At 36.3% G+C, this 17635-nt stretch overlaps 1 protein-coding gene across 5 annotated transcripts in view; it reads right to left on the bottom strand.

The window, feature by feature from the left end:
• The window catches only part of ATP11B (ATPase phospholipid transporting 11B (putative)), a 128429-nt gene that overhangs the window by 68094 nt on the left and 42700 nt on the right, over positions 1-17635 (bottom strand). For all 5 annotated transcript variants that reach the window (XM_030329704.1, XM_030329705.1, XM_030329703.1 and 2 more), the window contains exons 7-10: positions 17027-17130; positions 14086-14133; positions 11830-11894; positions 8483-8564 (exon numbers count right to left, since the gene is read on the bottom strand). In XM_030329704.1, the coding sequence (XP_030185564.1) occupies positions 8483-8564; positions 11830-11894; positions 14086-14133; positions 17027-17130 (299 nt within the window). The remainder of the gene's footprint in view (positions 1-8482; positions 8565-11829; positions 11895-14085; positions 14134-17026; positions 17131-17635) is intronic.

Here is a 17635-nt window from a genome sequence, read left to right as displayed (position 1 = left end):
CTTTTCATATATTGCTTTTATGATGTTTAGGTATGTTCCTTCTATCCTGACTTTCTTGAGGGCTTTATTAAGAAAGGATGCTGTTATTTTGTCAAATGCTTTTTCTGCATCTATTGACAGGATCATGTGGTTTTTATCTTTTCTTTTATTAATGTGATGTATCACAATGATTGATTTGTGAATACTGAACCAGCCCTGCAGCCCAGGAATGAATCCCACTTGATCATAGTGAATAATTGTTTTTATATGCTGTTGAATTCAATTTGCTAGTATCTTGTTGAGAATTTTTGTATCCATGTTCATCAGGGACATTGGCCTATAATTCTTTTTTTTTGCTGAGTTTCTGTCTGGTTTGGGAACAAAGGTAATGCTGGCTTCATAAAATGAGTCCGCTTTTGTTTCTGTGTTTTGGAACAGCTTGAGAAAGATAGGTATGAACTCTGCTTTAAATGGCTGGTAGAATTCCCCTGGGAAGCCATCCAGCCCAGGACTCTAATTTGTTGGGAGATTTTTGATAACTGATTCAATTTCTTCACTAGTTATGGGTCTGTTCAAATTTTCTATCTCTTCCAATTTGAGTTTTGGTAGTGTGTGGGTGTCTAGGAATTTGTCCATTTCTTCCAGGTTGTCCAGTTTGCTGTTATATAATTTTTCATAGTATTCTCAGATAATTGTTTGTATTTCTGAGGGGTTGGTTGTGATAAGTCCAATTTGATTCGTGATTTTACCTATTTGGGTACAATATCTTTTCTTTTTGAGAAGTCTGGCTAGGGGTTTATCAATTTTATTTTTTCAAAAAAACAACTCAGTTTCATTGGTCTGTTCTACTCTTTTTTTTTTTTTTTTTTGGATTCTATATTGTTTATTTCTGCTCTAATCTTTATTATTTCTCTTCTTCTCCTGGCCTTGGGGTTTCTTTGCTGTTCTGCTTCTAGTTCCTTTAGGTGTGCTGTTAGATTTTGTATTTGGGATTTTTCTTATTTCTTGAGATAGGTCTGGATTGCAATGTATTTTCCTCTTAGGACTGCCTTTGCTGCATCCCAAAAAGTTTGGACTGTCATGTTTTCATTTTCATTTGTTTCCATATATTTTTAAACTTCTTCTTTAATTGCCTGGTTGACCCATTCATTATTTAGTAGGATGTTCTTTAACTTCCATGCATTTGGAGGTTTTCCAAACTTTTTCCTGTGGTTGATTTCAAGTTTCATAGCATTGTGATCTGAAAATGTGTACAGTATGATCTCAATTCTTTTATATTTATTGAGGGCTGTTTTGTGACCTAGTATGTGATCTATCTTGGAGAGTATTCCGTGTGCAGTTGAGAAGAATGTGTATTCTGCTGCTTTTGGATGAAAAGTTCTGAATACATCTGTCAAGTCCATCTGGTCCAGTGTATCATTCAGGGCCATTGTTTCTTTATTGATTTTCTGTCTACAAAATCTGTCCTCTGCTGTAAGTGGAGTATTAAAGTCCCCTGCAATTACCACATTTTTATCAATAAGGTTGCTAATGTTTGTGAATTATTTTATATATTTGGGTGCTTCCAAACTGGGTGCATAAACATTTGTAATTGTTAGCTCTTCTTGATGGATAGACCCCACAATTATGATATAAAGCCCTTCTTCATCTCATTACAACCTTTAGTTTAAAATCTAGTTTGTCTGATGTAAGTATGGGTACTCCAGCTTTGTTTTGACTTCCAGTAGCATGACAGATGGTTCTCCATTCCCTCACTTTCAATCTGAAGGTGTCCTCACGTTTAAAACGGGTCTCTTGTAGACAGCAAATAGGTCTTCTGTTTTTTAATCCATTCTGATACCGTATGTCTTTTGATTGGAGCATTTAGTCCATTTACATTCAGTGTTATTATTGAAAGATATGGACTTAGTGTCATTGTATTATCTGTAGGTTTCATGCTTATAATGATGTCTCTGGTCCTTTGCAACATTCCAACAGTCTCCCTTAGGATCTCTTAGAAGGCTGGTTTAGTGGTGATGAATTCCTTCAGTTTTTGTTTGGCTGGGAAAACCTTTATCCCTCCTTCTATTCTGAACAACAGCAGCCTTGTTGGATAAAGGATTCTTGGTTGCATATTTTTCCCATTCAGCACATTGATATTTCCTGCCACTTCCTTCTGGCCTGCCATGTTTCAGTAGATAGGTCTGCTACTACTCTTATGTGTCTACCCTTGTAGGTTAAGGCCCGTTTGTCCCTACCTGCTTTCAGAATTCTCTTTTCATCTTTGTGTTTTGCCAGTTTCACTATGATATATCGTGTAGAAGATAGATTCCTATTACGTCTGAAGAGAGTTGTGTGCCTCCTGGATTTCAATATCTGTTTCCTTCCCCAAATTGTGAAGTTCTCAGCTATGAGCTGTCCAAGTACACCTTCTCTCTTTCTCTCTCTCTCTTCTTCTTCTGGACCTCCTATGATATGGATATTATTACATTTCATTTCATCATTTAGTTCTCAAATTCTCCCCTCGTGGTCTAGAATTTTTTTTCTTTTTCTCAGCTTCATCTTTTTCCATAATTTTATCTTCTATTTCACTTATTCTCCCCTTTGCCTCTTCAATCCTGTCAGCACATCCAGTTTATTTTGCACCTCATTTACAGCATTTTTTAAATTTGTCATGACTATTTTTTATTCCTTGATCTCGCAGCAATAGATTCTCTGCTGTCTTCTATGCTTTTGTCAAGCCCAGCAATTAATTTTATGACTATTATTCTAAATTCTTGATCAGATATATTGTTTATATCCGTTTTGATCAAGTCTTTAGTTGTCATTTCTTCCTGGAATTTTTTTTTTGAGAAGAATTCTTCTGTTTCGTCATTTTGGCTAGTTTTCTGTCTCTTATGTGTTTTAAAAGCTATTATGTGTCCTACACCTGTGAGCACTGTCCAGGATCTGGCCCTTCAGGAAGTGTTTTTTGGAGTGTGTTACTTGCTCTCTGTTGTTGTGACTCTGGTTGTTTTACCTCCCTACTCGTAGTGATGTTTTGGACCCTCCACCAGATGTGCTTTGATTTGTTCGTTGAAGTAGCTCTGGGAAAGAAAAACAAAAAACAAACCTACCACCATCACAACAACAGTGTTGGGGGATAGGGCAGTGTTGGTGGAAGGCCTTACCCCATACAAAGAGAAAAATGACAGGGGCAGGGAAAAAAAATTGACCAGGCAGAAAAACTATATGGCTTAATCTAGAGAGAGAAAGGAAAATAAAGAAAGAGATATAGAACAGGTATAAGTAGAATAGAATAAATATGTCTGCTTAAACAAACCAACAACCAGAACAACCAGACTAGAGGAGGGACGAAATAAGAAGGAGAAAAGGAAGAAAACTGCCCATGAATTAAATCAGAAAATGCAAAAACTGGGTGTCTCAAACCACTCTGTTCACAGAGTGCCTCATAGTACTGTGCTGGCGCAAGTGGGCCTTGTTTTTTTTCCACTCCACAGTCTCCCACGCCTCCCTGGCGCTTGTCTGGGATTCAAACCCAGATGTCTTAAAGGGTCCTGCTCTGCACACCCCAGTTCCAGGGAAGTGCCACTCCACTCCACGGATGGAGGGCCTCCTCCCAGTGACGCACTGGCATGGACTAGGTGGTTTGTCCTGCTCTGCCAACTCCTGCACCTCCCTGGTGCTCAGCTGGGATTTAAACCCCAATGTCTTAAAGGGTCCCACTCCGTGTGTCCTGGTTCCAGGGAAGTGCCGCTCCACACCGCTGATAAATGGCCTCTGGCTGGTAAGCACAGGCAGGGTCTCTTGTCCTTTGAATGGTTATATACCTTCTTCCCACAGCACTCGAGGGAGGGAATCGCTTTCTCCCACTGCAGGCTGCGCCTCTGAACTAGTTACTGAGCCTGGGGCTAGCTCCCTTCCTCCCCAGGTGCGTGAACTGGGCAGCCAGCCCCAGTCCAAAGAAAGCCCCACAGTTAGAGACTGGCTCTTTCGCCGTCCCCAGTCCATTGTTTTTTCTCTTGTCCAAATACAGTCCTGCACTTCCACAGCCTGTCTTTTTCTTCCCTTTGTCTGCAGAAGGGGATCTCTCCCCTCCGTGCCTACACTGCACATTTTATCTTTCCCAGTTTGCAATCACGCACGTATGGTCTGCCAGGTTGTCCCCATGGACATGTCTCTGTCACTCTACAGCCCAGACTCTTGGAATTCAAAGTCCCTTGCCCTCAACACTGCTGTGTTTGAGAGGGAACTTCAGGTTCCCCTACTTCTCTGCCATGTTGGATATCCCCCTCTACTGTATACTTTCAATCAACAGTTTTTCAGACTAAACGCCAAAATCTTCTTTACTAAAACCTGGATCCTCCTTCTCGACATCCTCTAATTCCCATTGAGCTCTCACTCCAGACAGATAGACATCTACTGTGCCTGTCTTCCGGTAAGGTATTAGTTCCCTTAATCTGAACTCATTTTCCATATCCCATCTGCCTTCCACCCCTTCAACCCTGGTCCCTTCACCAGCTTTATAATAAGTCTTAAAGTCAGGGAATATAAATCCTACAGCTTTCTTTTCTTTTCAATTTTTAAAGTTTATTTATTTATTTTGAGAGAGAGAGAGAAATAGAACACACAAACAGGGCAGGGGCAGAGAGAGAGGGGGAGAGAGGGAATCCCAAGCAGGCTCCATGCTGTCAGCACAGAGCATAATATGGGACTTGAATTCACCATCTTTGAGACCATGACCTGAGACAAAGTCAAGAGCCAGACATTCAACTGACTGAGGCACCTAGGCATCCCCTACAGCTTTCTTTCAAGGGACTATTTTCTTTATGTGTTCTATGTATGCATTTTAGCCAGTGTATTTCAATATTCATTTTAGAATCATCTTGTCAATTACCACAAAAAAGTTTGCAGGGATTTTAACTAGGATTGAAACAATCAAGACATCACCTGACAGCTTAACAATACTCAGCCTGCCAATCTATTAGTGTGATTTCGTCATTTATTTAATGGATAAATCTTTAATATCCCTCACCATGTTTTGACCTTGCTAAAACTCACTTATTAGTTCCAATAGTTTTAATTTTGAATGCGTACAGCTATGTGACAAATCATGTGTCCTCCAGTAAGGACAATTTTAGTTCTTACTTTCTAATACTTATGCCTTTTATTTCTTTGTCTGGTGACACTGAATAAGGTTTCTAGAATAATGTTGAAAAGAAGTTGTGAAAATGCATATTTTGGATAGGAGCCCTTTACAAAATATGTGCTTTGTAAGTATTTTTCCTAGTCTGTGGCTTGTGTTTTCATTTTTTCAGCAGTGTCTTTTGAAATACAAGCATTAATTTCTTTTAACATTGACATACAATGTCATATCAGCTTCAGGTATGCTGAAGTTTTTAATTTTGATGAAATTTATCAATTTTTGGTTTGGTTTTTGGTTCCTTTTTTGTATGTTTCCCATCAAACAAATGTTTCCTTAACCCAAAGTCACAAGTATTTTCTCCCATGTTTTACAGATTAAGTTCTTATGTATAGGTTTTATTTTGAGTTAGTTTTTGTATGTGGTGAAGAGAAGGGTGAAAATTTGGTTTCTGGCATATGGATGTCTAACTGTTCCAGCATTGTGTGTTGAAAAGACTATCCCTTTGTGTGGACATATTTTTTTATATTTTTATATAAATATTTTATATATTTTATATTAATATATATTATATAAAATACATAATATATATTTATATAAAATATATATTTTATATATAATAAATTAAATCTCTTTGATAGGGTTATTTAGATTTTCTGTCTCTTCCTGTGTTAATTTTTATATGTTGTGTTTTCAAAGAATTTGTCCACTTCATTTAAGTTAAAAAAATGTAAATAAAGTGTTTCATCATATTTCTTTATCTGTGGATAAAGTGACCACAGTAGGTAGGATCTGTACTATATTGTTTTTCATTCTTGATGTTGGTAATTTTTTAGTTTTCTCTCTCCTAATACTTCTCTTTTTTTCCCCTTTAATCCCTCAATCTAGATTGAGAAAGTAGAGATTTATTAATTTTGTTATTATTTCCAAAGAACCAGTTTCAGCTTTGTTAATTTTGTCTATTATTTGTTTTCTCTTCTATTGGTTTTAGCTCACATCTTTTTTTAAAAAAAGTTTTTTTTTTTAACGTTTTTATTTAGTTTTGAGACAGAGAGAGACAGAGCATGAACAGGGGAGGGTCAGAGAGAGAGGGAGACACAGAATCCGAAGCAGGCACCAGGCTCTGAGCCATCAGCCCAGAGCCCGACGTGGGGCTCGAACTCACAGACCGCGAGATCGTGACCTGAGCTGAAGTCGGACGCTTAACCGACTGAGCCACCCAGGCCAGCTCACATCTTTAATATCTGTTCTCTTTCTTCTCTGATTGGGTATAATTACTCTCTTTATCTTGCTCCCTAAGGTAGAAACTTAGATGACTATTTTAAGCTTTTCTTCCTCTCTTATGTAAACACTTACAGCTCGAAATTTCTCTTTAATTTAGGCTTTGCCTTGAGTCCACAAATTTTGATTTGCTGGATTTAAATTACCACTGTGTTTTTTCAAATTCAAGAAATTTGCCATTATTATTTTTTCAGATATTTTTATTCTGCCCCTACTGTTCTCTCCTCTTTGGGGAAGGACTCAAGTAGAATTATGCTAAATAGCTTAATATTGTGTATTCACATGGTTCTGAAATTCTGTTCATTTTTTCTTCAATCTTTTTTCTCCCTGTTCTTCAGACTGAATAATTTCTATTGCTTTTTAAAATTCACCGACAATTTCTGCTGCCTTCCTCAATCTGGTATTGAGCCCATCTAATGACATTTACATTTCAGTAATTAGATTTTCAACTCAAGAATATCTGCTGAATTCTCTTTATAGTTTCCATTTCTTTTTTTTTTTCCCTCAAATTTTTATTTAAATTCCAGTTAGTTAACATACAGTGCCACACTAGTTTCAGGTATAGAATTTAGTGATTCATCAATCACATACAACACCTGGTGTTCTTCACAAGTGCTCTCTTTAATAACCATCGCCTTTTAACCCATCCCCCACCTCACTTCCCCTCTGACAACCATCAGTTTGTTCTCCATAGTTAAGAATCTGTTTCTTGGTCTGCCTCTTTTTGTTCCCCCCTATGTTCACTTGTTTCTTAAATTCTACACATGAGTGAAATAATATGGTATGGTATTTGTCTTTCTCTGACTTATTTCACTTAGCATAATACTCCATAGCTCCATCCATGTTACAAATGGCAAGGTTCATTCTTTTTGATGGCTGAGTAATATTCCAGTGTGTGTGTATATACCATACATACATACATACATACACACTCCATATCTTTATCCAATCATCAGTTGGTGCACATTTGGGCTCTTTCCATAATTTGGTTATTGGTGATAGTGCCAGTATAAATATCAGGGGGCATGTATCCCTTCAAATCAGTGTTTTTGTATCCTTTGGGTAAACACCTAGTAGTGTAATTGCTGAATCACAGGGCAGTTCTACTTTTAACTTTTTGAGGAACCTCCATACTGTTTTCTGTAGTTTCCATTTCTTTGCTGATATTTTACATGTGTTTAGTCACATCTTTTTTTAGGCCCTTAAAAATACTTATAATATCTGCTCTAAAGACCTTGTCTGTTAACTGCAAGATACAGAACATTATGAAGACAATTTCTATTGAATGCTTCTTCTCTTGAATATAAATTACATTTTCTTCCTATGTCTACTTATTTTTAATTACATACTAAATTTTATAAATAACAGGTTGTAAGGACTGTACTCTTTTATGTTCTTCACAAGAGTGCTGATTTTCATTCCAGCAGGAAGTTAACTTGGCTAGGCTCAAACATCAAACTCTGTTTCCACTGCAATAGACAACAGCAAAATTCTATGTTCTGTTCTTCCCGCCTCCTGATACTGTTTTTCTGCTAAGCCCACCAGGGTCTCTCTTGCACATATATAGGTCTAATAGTCAAAGATTTGGGCATAATTTATGTACAGAGTTCATTCCCTTCTGTGGCTCCCTCCCCTACACAGTTTTACCTCTGTCTAGTTGTTTTTCTAGCTTTAAACCTTGTCCTCTAACACTTAAATCTTGTAAAGCTCAGGCTCTCTGATGCCCTATGCAGCACATGAATTAGGGAGTGCCTTTAGGCAAGAAGTTACGGGAAAATACTCTCCTGTATTTTCAGATACTTGTTTATGTAAAAAAATTTTTGTACAGATTTCATAATTGCTATCTGCAGGAGGATTAGTCTGATCAGGTGATTCCATTATTATCCAATAGTATTATTTTAAAGCTGTTAATTTAAAGTCATAATCTAGCACCTACTATATGCCAAACATTGTGCAAAATGCTACATGTATACATCCCTATCCTCAAGAATACCATCTTTTGTTGACTGACATGTATTTTTATATACATAGTATTTTATACATATATGAATACATAGACATATTCATGTGTAAATAAATGAAAATAGACAACTTTCTTACTTTTCTACCGCAGATCGTTTCTGTGACTTGCTCTTGTAATTTAATGCCATCTTTGTTTCCATTCCAGTGTATATAGCAACACCTGCAAAACAAAACACTCTTTAAAAATAATCTAGCATATTTCACCAAACAGATGTACTCACTAGCGTGAAAGGGAGTGTACTGTCTGATTGTTGTTAAAATTTGGCTTTCTTTAAGTCTTTCTGGAGTTATTAAAAGGCTTTCCAAGTCCAATTTTGAAGAACTCCAGTCACTTAACCTGCTGGCAGGGGAAGGCACGGGGAGTCCGTTTCTGAATTATAATTAATATATCTGAATGAGAGATATTATTAGAGCTGGAACCGATGGAAGAAAAGGATTTGAAAACGTAAAGATGGCAGGAAAGGCCATTATAGATAGAGCAAAAAGTGTTAACAAAGACAGAAATGGAAAAGCGCTTTCTGTTAGGTTTTCATGAACAATGGAATGAGGTCAGAGTTCAAAAGGCTCTGAATGCCGGAATCTGTGAAGTCTAGACATAATTTTCTACCACTAGAGAAATAATACGGAAATCTGTCAGAAGAAATTAAGTAAACAAAAGGAAAGTACTATTTTAAAAACATGTGCCTACTGGGGCACCTGGGTGGCTCGGTCGGTTAAGCAGCCGACGTTGGCTCAGGTCATGATCTCGTGGTTACTGAGTTCGAGCCCCACGTCGGGCTCTGTAATGACAGCTCAGAGCCTGGAGCCCATTTTGGATTCTGTGTCTCCCTCTCTCTCTGCCTTGCCCCACTCGCACTCTGTGTCTCTTGAAAATAAATAAATGTTTAAAAAAAATAAAATAAAATAAAAACGTGTGCCTATGTGAATGACTGGGATGAGCAAAAATGATAGTATTAACAGCCTAAAATTGGGAAGTAGGGGCGCCTGGGTGGCGCAGTCAGTTAAGTATCCGACTTCAGCCAGGTCACGATCTCGCGGTCCGTGAGTTCGAGCCCCGCGTCGGGCTCTGGGCTGATGGCTCAGAGCCTGGAGCCTGTTTCCGATTCTGTGTCTCCCTCTCTCTTTGCCCCTCCCCCGTTCATGCTCTGTCTCTCTCTGTCCCAAAATAAATAAACGTTAAAGTTGGGAAGTAGATGAAATTAGGTAAGACCAGCTTTATAACAAACTTTGTAGTTAGACCTTGATTTGAGTGCTGCCTCTGCCACTTACTAGCTCTGTGTCCTTGGGCAAGTTATTTAATCTGAGTCTGTTTCCCTCCCCATCTTTAAATAGGAAAATATACCTCACAGAATTGTTGTGATATTTGTATGACAAAATAGGAAAATGCCTAGAAGCAGAGAGATGATCAATAAATATTCACACCCATCCTTATATAGTGAAAGCTGAGAAGTAGTATAGGATTCATCATGCCTTTTTCCTAAATATATGTCCTGGAATTTTCACCATTCTTTAAAGACAGGGATTATAACGCAGATGACAAAGGGTACTGAAATTACAGAAATGTGAGAAATCAGCCAGAATGATGTAAGAGAGAGAGGTGGTGCTGCAGCAGATACCAGTAGACCCAACTAAAGGCAAACACACATTTTAAGAACGTGAAAGGCGTTCCTGCCAGGGAGATGTGTTAAAATACAGCATTACATGAGAGGGTCTAAAAGCCCTGAAGGTTTTCTCTGGCTTTGGCCATCAGAACATCATTATGGTGTTTGTTTGTTTGTTTTTAACTGTGGTAAAAATATACATAACATACAGTTTACCGTTTTAATCATCTTAAAGTATACAATTCGGTGGCACTCAGTACAATCACAATGTTGTGCAACCCTCACTAACTTGAAAACACTTTTATTACCTCAAAGAAAACCCTGTACCCATTAAGCAATCATGCCCCATTCCCCTCCACTCCTCAGCCCCTGGGAACCACAAATCTATTCTCTGTGTCTGTGAATTTGCCTATTCTGATTATTTCAAGTAAATGGAATCATATACGCCTTTTGTGTCTGGCTACTTTTACTAAGCATGTTTTCAAGGTTTATCCATATTATAGCATTCATCAGAATTCATTTTTTATGAGTGAATAATATTTCATTATATGAGTATCCTACACTTTGTTTATCCATTCATTAGTTGATGGATATTTGTGCGGTTTCTACTCTTTGGCTATTGAATATTGCTGCTATGAATATCTTGGACAAGTCTTTGTCTGAACAATTACTTTCAATTCTTTTGGATACATATCTAGGAGAAGAACTGCTGGGTTATATGTAGAATTGCTGGGTCATATGATAATTCTAAGTTTAACAGTTTACTGAGGAACTGCCACACTATTGTTCACTGGCTGTGACATTTTATATTCCCACCAGCACTCAAATGAGAGTTCCAAGTACTCTACATCCTCACCAACACTTTCTATTTTCCGTTTTCTTTTCTTTTCTTTTTAATTTTTAAAGCTTACTTATTTTAGAGACAGGCAGAGAGGGACAGAGACAGAGGAAGAGGGAAAGAATCCCAAGCAGGCTCTGCACTGTCAGCACAGAGCCCAACGTGCAGTTTGAACTCTTGAACTGTGAAATCATGATCTGAGCTGAAATCAAGAGTTGGATGCTTAACCGACTGAGCCACCCAGGGGCCCCTATTTTCTGTTTTCATAAGTATATGCATTTCTTTATCAGAGAGCCTCATACTGAGTGATAAGATATAACACAGTTAATAGGAAAGAAGGGAGTGAAGAAGAGAACCTCAAAAGCTGTAAACATTCAGTGAATAACACAGGCTGGGCAGTATATGAAGGGCCATTCCCAAAATGGGAGGAGATAGTTGACAGCTAAAGATTATCAAGACTTCATGATTTGCCTAGAGTTGATTCAGAACATGTGAATTAATTTAGATCTCCAACACCAGAGCACTATTTATTAGGCCTTTTGATTCAGTCAGTATACATTCCAATAATACCTGTCATATGGTCACAGGTCAATAAAAATTTGTTGAATGGATGAAAGAATGAGTCAGCAGTTGAATACCATCTAAGAATAATAATGGAATTATACAGGTGGTTTACTGAACCATGATGTCAGATTACATTGGTTCTCAACCACCATTAACAGAACTGCCAGAATTATCTTCTTAGCAGTGTTTCACAAGTATCCACAAACAACAGAGCCAGGTTCTAGTCTATTATTCAAAAATAGGAATCAACAACAAAAATATACAAAATTATTTTTACACAATCTTTGTAAGAAAATTATCATAGACAATATTTGATTAAGTAAATTATCCAACCAAAAGACCACAAAAGCTATGTTTTAAAAAATATTTTATATAAAGCATCAACATGAATCCATAATTAGAAATTTTCAATATATACAAACCAAAAATTTCCTTTGTATTTTTTAACCTGGCTCCACGAAGCAAGAGACTCTCTGGCCCCAGAGGCCTAAGGGGGATTAAAATAAAAAAAAAAGTTGAATATATTAAAAATTCAATTACATTCTAAAATGGCCATCTTTAGCAGAAAATACCTGAACACAGTTATAACTCTGCTTTCATATAAAACCAAAATCTCAGTTACTATAAAGCAGTTTAGGTCAATTATGTGATGTTAGTGACCATAACAACAAATACCTGCTTTAGCATTTCAGTCACTTTAAGATCAGTGGCTCAGAAATAAGATTACCCCTGTAAATAAACTCACAAAGCCATCAGTTTCAAGATTTTTAAACATAAAACACAGCAAAAGATTAACCAATGATTAAAAATGTTTAACATGATGCAATTTTAAATTTATGAACAAAATTAAAGGTTCTAAAAGGCAATATAAACATGAATTATAGTATGATTTGTGTATAAATGCATCAATTCTGCATAATTAAAATTATACTGGATTATAAAACAAAGTAGTAAGTGAGTTAGTACTTTTTCTAGGCAAGATCAACTATAACTTGACTACTTGCATTGCATACTTCTTGGAGCACAGGTCTTCTTGCTGTTTGAATTTCTCTCCATAAAGGAGAAATAAAACGAGAAGGAATAACTAGAAAGGAAATTGTATTTTCTTAGTGATAGAAAAATGATAAGACTGTTATGGATAAGTAAAAAAGCCTTAATTTTGTTGATATTCCTTATGTTTTTCTGAAACATACATATCCAGTTACCCAAATCAAACAGAATCTGAACCAATTCTGAAGATGTCTGCAAATCGAAACACTCTAAAAAATCTAATGAACCAAAGAGGCTCACATCTTGGGACATGGTTAACAAGTATGATTTTATTAGATAGTCATATTTGGAGCACACTCCATGGATATTCCAAAATCAATTATTAAGGAGGCATAAAATAGCTTTTTCCCACTTGGTACTGGTTCCAACAATGAACAGAAAAACTTTGAGCTCACACTGGCATATAAAATTGGAATATAATGATAAAAAGCTTCAAATTAAAAGATAATTCCATCAGCTCACTCAGGCTGCTTCAGCAAAGAACATGGCTAATCTTTTTAACCATTTTAAGGGCTGGGTAATATAACTGATCTTTTGCTTTACCAGCCACAATATCTTAATGCAATTCAGATATGTATCCACATATATATCCCACTATGTCACTCTAGAAATCAAAATAAAAGCTAGTTATAGTTATCCAGCAGGGGATCCTACATTTACAAAGACCTTGTTAAGGAGTTTACTGAATGTGCTACTATGTTAATGTTTATTAAAAATGTGAACTGGTGCCCAGGCATCATGATATTTTTTGGTGGCTTGTCTTGAGGATTTCATTTAAAAAATGCTTACCTTTTCATGTCAGCAACTTATTTCATGCAGCCAGTATTAACTGAACATGTCTTTAGAAAAGAGGTACAATGCTAATTGGATTAGAAGTTCAAGGGCTGATTCCAAGATTTATTCTAAATTTGGCTTTGTGGTCATGAGTAACAATGTAATCTCAATGTATCAGCACATTTCTGAAATAACTTAAAAGCCTTTCATGTAGGGGCCAGAAATTAACCTGAATATTGAGGGCAAACACACCAACACAACCAACTAAAAAAAAATACCAATCAAAAGAGTAAATAAGAGGATTTATATTGGCCACTAAATACTGTAGTTCTTGCTGAATAATTCTGAAGTGAAGAAGACAATAATATTTATACTTGTCAAACATTATATAAAACATTTTTTGTACTCTAGACTTCCAGTGTGGTGGGTTTAAAGGTGTAAAAATTTGAATAAGAACGGCTATTTCCTTTTATGTTACTACCTAACACTGTAAGAAAAAGAAATACAAGTACACAAATAATCTTGCTAAACTATTTTTATATCATTTCATGGGATTTGTTTTATCCTTACTTCTTCTGCTACAAATTATTAGATGAAATGCTAAATGTTTTTATTTATTTTTATTTTTAATTAAAAAAAATTTATTTAAGTAATCTCTACACCTAATGTGAGGTTTGAATTCATGAAGCTGAGAACACGAGTTGCGTGCTGTTTGGACTGAGCCAGTCAGGCTTCTAAATCAATCCTTTTCCATGATATGCTGCCCAATTACCTATTCTTCTTTTAATTTGATTTTAGTCCCTCCCAACACACTGTCACATAAAAGTAACTGGATAATGCAAATGTATTCTTACCTTACAATTTCTTCCATTTGCTGAGTTATTATCATTCTTCCCATGAATCTATCAAAGAATTCAACATGTTACAAAAAAGCCAATGATATATTACCTATGACACCAATGGGTGAAGCGTTTTTGACAGTTTTGGCACTATTCTTACACATAAAACAAAACTAACCTTTTGTATACAGGAATGGTCCATTATTTCTGTTAGAGATTACATAAGTAAATACTTATCAGTCATTAAGCTTTAAAAAACTGAATATCTTGCCATCTCTACTCCAGCTATGAATAAGGTAAATGAAAAACTGTTTTCAAAATGATAATGCAAATTTCACATATTACTAGTTTAGTCATCATGAGAATTTATAATTTCTATACAAAGATGAATGTATTATCTAGCCCACAATGAATGCTCACACATTTTATCACAGTTTATTAAATAAAGTCTACTGTGACTAGAATCATTCATTCACTCACTCACTGACTCATGCATCACTGAATAGTCACTGAACAATGACACTGTGTGAGTTAAGTGGTGGGGATAGAGTAGTAAGCAAAAACCTATCTGTGAACTCCAGACCTTCTTTAACTTTTGGTTGCCTGAAATCTAGAGTGAGTGGCCTGGTCTGTTATCATAATGGATTTTCACAGCTTGGCTTTTCAGTTCCAACTTCCACAACCAGAAAAGCTCCACAGCATAGTCAATTCAAGGATGCAATCTCTTTCTACTATAGTGAGGCAAATTCTAAGTTGAAACAAACTGTAGACAGAGCTTTCATGTTAATCGTTTAAACAAAGAAATTGGCAGTCCTTTCTAAATGTCCCTATTATTACTGCCTCCACCCCCCCCCCCACCTGTTTCCAAGTCACAGATGCTTGCAGACTTTGGCTTTATTGTTTCTTGCTAATCTCCTACTTCTATCTACTTCCTTCAGCACCCTGTATCAGGGAGTTTTTTGTTTTTTTTTTTAATCTCCACTTACTGGAATTTTATGTAGTCCTGATTTCAGCCTTAATTTTGGATTTAGATTCAAAGAACCAATTCAGCTGCCATTTCCCTGGGCATCTTTCAGAGATGATGTGTGATCAGCTCAATTTTGCTGCGTTAAATTCCAACAACAGACCTATTTTCCTTAATTTCATTTGTCCTGTTGTCCTTGATTCTAAGGTACTCCTATCTATTTATGCCAGTTACATACTGGATTAACTCATTTTGCACTTTCCTTAGCCATTTCTCCAAACCCACACTTAAATTTGATTCAACATAGAAATAGCTGCATTACTCTCTTTTCTGATTATAAAGACTACATACATTGAAACACACACATTTTATAAAATGATTCAGACAATTTAAAAAGACATCAATAGGGAAACAACAATGACTGGTAATCCCACTACTCAAATATAAACACTGTTAATGTTTTGGAGTATGTTTTCCAATTTTTTTTCATCTGTATATAGACACATATATATTTTAAAAACAAAATGGTATCATGCTATAAGTACTGCTGGTAACATTTCCTACCACTTAATACGTCCTGTCAAAAACATAGATCTACATTATGATTTTCATTTCTTCCAATTTTGTATTTAAATTGTAGTTAACATATAATGTAATATTGGTTTCAGGAGTAGAATTTAGTGATTCATCACTTACACACAATACCCAGTGCTCATCATAACAAGTACCCTCCTTAACACCCATCACCCATTTAGCTCATCTTCCATCCATCAACTCTCAGTTTGTTCTCTATCATTAAGAGTCTCTTATGGTTTGCTTCCCTTTCTTTTTTTTGCCCTTCTCATATGTTCACCTGTTTTGTTTCTGAAATCCCACATATGAGTGAAATCATATGGTATTTGTCTTTCTCTGACTGACTTATTTTGCTTAGCATAATACACTCTAGTTCCATTCATGTCATTGCAAATGGCAAGATTTCAATCTTTCTGATAGCTGAGTAATATTCCCGTGTGTGTGTGTGTGTGTATACACACTACATCTTATTTATTCATTGATCTATCAACAGATACTTGGGTTACTTCCATGTCTTGGCCACTGTAAATAATGCTGCCATAAACATAGGGGTGCATACGTTTTTCCAAATTAGTGTTTTCATCTTCTTTAAATACCCAGGAGTGGAATTACTGGATCATACAGTATTTATATTTTTAACTTTCTGAGGAATTTCTATACTGTCTCTCCACAGTGGTTGTACCAATATACATTCCTACCAACAGTACATGAGGGGGTTCTCTTCTCTTTATATCCTTCCCAACATTTGTTACTTCTTGCCTTTTTGATACTAGCCATTTTGCCTGGTGTGAGGTGATACCTCATTATGGTTTTGGTTTGCATTTCCCTAATGATCAGTGATGCTGAACATTTTTTTCATGTGCCTGTTGACCATCTATAGGTCTTCTCTGGAAAAAGGTCTATTCAGGTCCTCTGCCCATTTTTTAAGTTCTTTATATATTTGGATATATTGTGCATATATATACACAACTGCTTACTGTATATATTATTTGCAAATATCTTCTCCCATTCATTAGATTGCCTTTTTGTTTTGTTGATGGCTTCCTTTGTTGTGCAAAAGCTCTTTATTTTGGTGTAGTCCCAATAGTTTATCCTTGCCTTTTTATTTCCCTTGCCTGAGGAGACATATCCATAAATATGTTGATAGAGAGGATGTCCAAGAGATTACTGCTTAAGTATTCTTTTAGGAGTTTTATGGCTTCAAGTCTCACAGTTAGGTCTTTAATCCATTTTGAGTTTATTTTTGTGTATGGTATAACAGTGGTCCAGTCATAAATGTCTACTTTGCTCATGACAATAAAAATTAGTCCAATGCTTTTGTAATGTCTGAAAGGCCAAATCCTATTAGGGCTTTAATCCAATAATTCTACTTTTGCAGCTCTGTCTTTTCTTAGGGAATAATCCAGTACTATGCCATACCTGTACAAGTCTGCTTCTGGTTGCTGACATTCTATCACAGCTACAAGAGTGTCCAAACTGGCAACTGTTTGTAATACTGCTGTTTCTGGAACTGCCACGTGTGTCTGGGAAAATAAAAAAACCAAAAAGGATTACATTGCAGTTTCAGGATCCAAATGGGAACTTAGATATCATCTATGTCAAATCTCTTTTCAGATGAAATTGTAGCATACTGTACTTGAGATCACTTAGGAGAAAGAAGATTGTAAAATAGTAAGTAGCAAAAGGAGCTACTGAGGTTACCTATCTAGAGAAGCCATTTGGATATAAAAAAATTAAGTGTGGGGGTGCCTGGGTGGCTCAGCTGGTTAAGCATACAACTGCAGCTTGGGCCATGATCTCATGGTTCATGGGTTTGAACCCTGCATTGGGATCTCTACTGTCGGCACAGACAGAGCCTGCTTTGGATCCTCTGTCCCCCTCCTTCTCTGCCCCTCCCCTGCTCACGCTCTCTTTCTCTTAAAAATGAATAAACATTTTAAAAAAATTTAAAAAAAATTAAATGTGTTAAGTCATTATCGCTCAAAGTTTATTATGAAGCAATTTAATAGGGAAAAATGTGAATTTTCA

The sequence above is a fragment of the Lynx canadensis genome, chromosome C2 (assembly GCF_007474595.2).
Source record: "Lynx canadensis isolate LIC74 chromosome C2, mLynCan4.pri.v2, whole genome shotgun sequence".
Taxonomy (NCBI): Eukaryota; Metazoa; Chordata; class Mammalia; order Carnivora; family Felidae; genus Lynx; species Lynx canadensis.
Note: the sequence above shows the minus strand (reverse complement) of the source record. Positions and strands in the feature narration are given on the sequence as shown.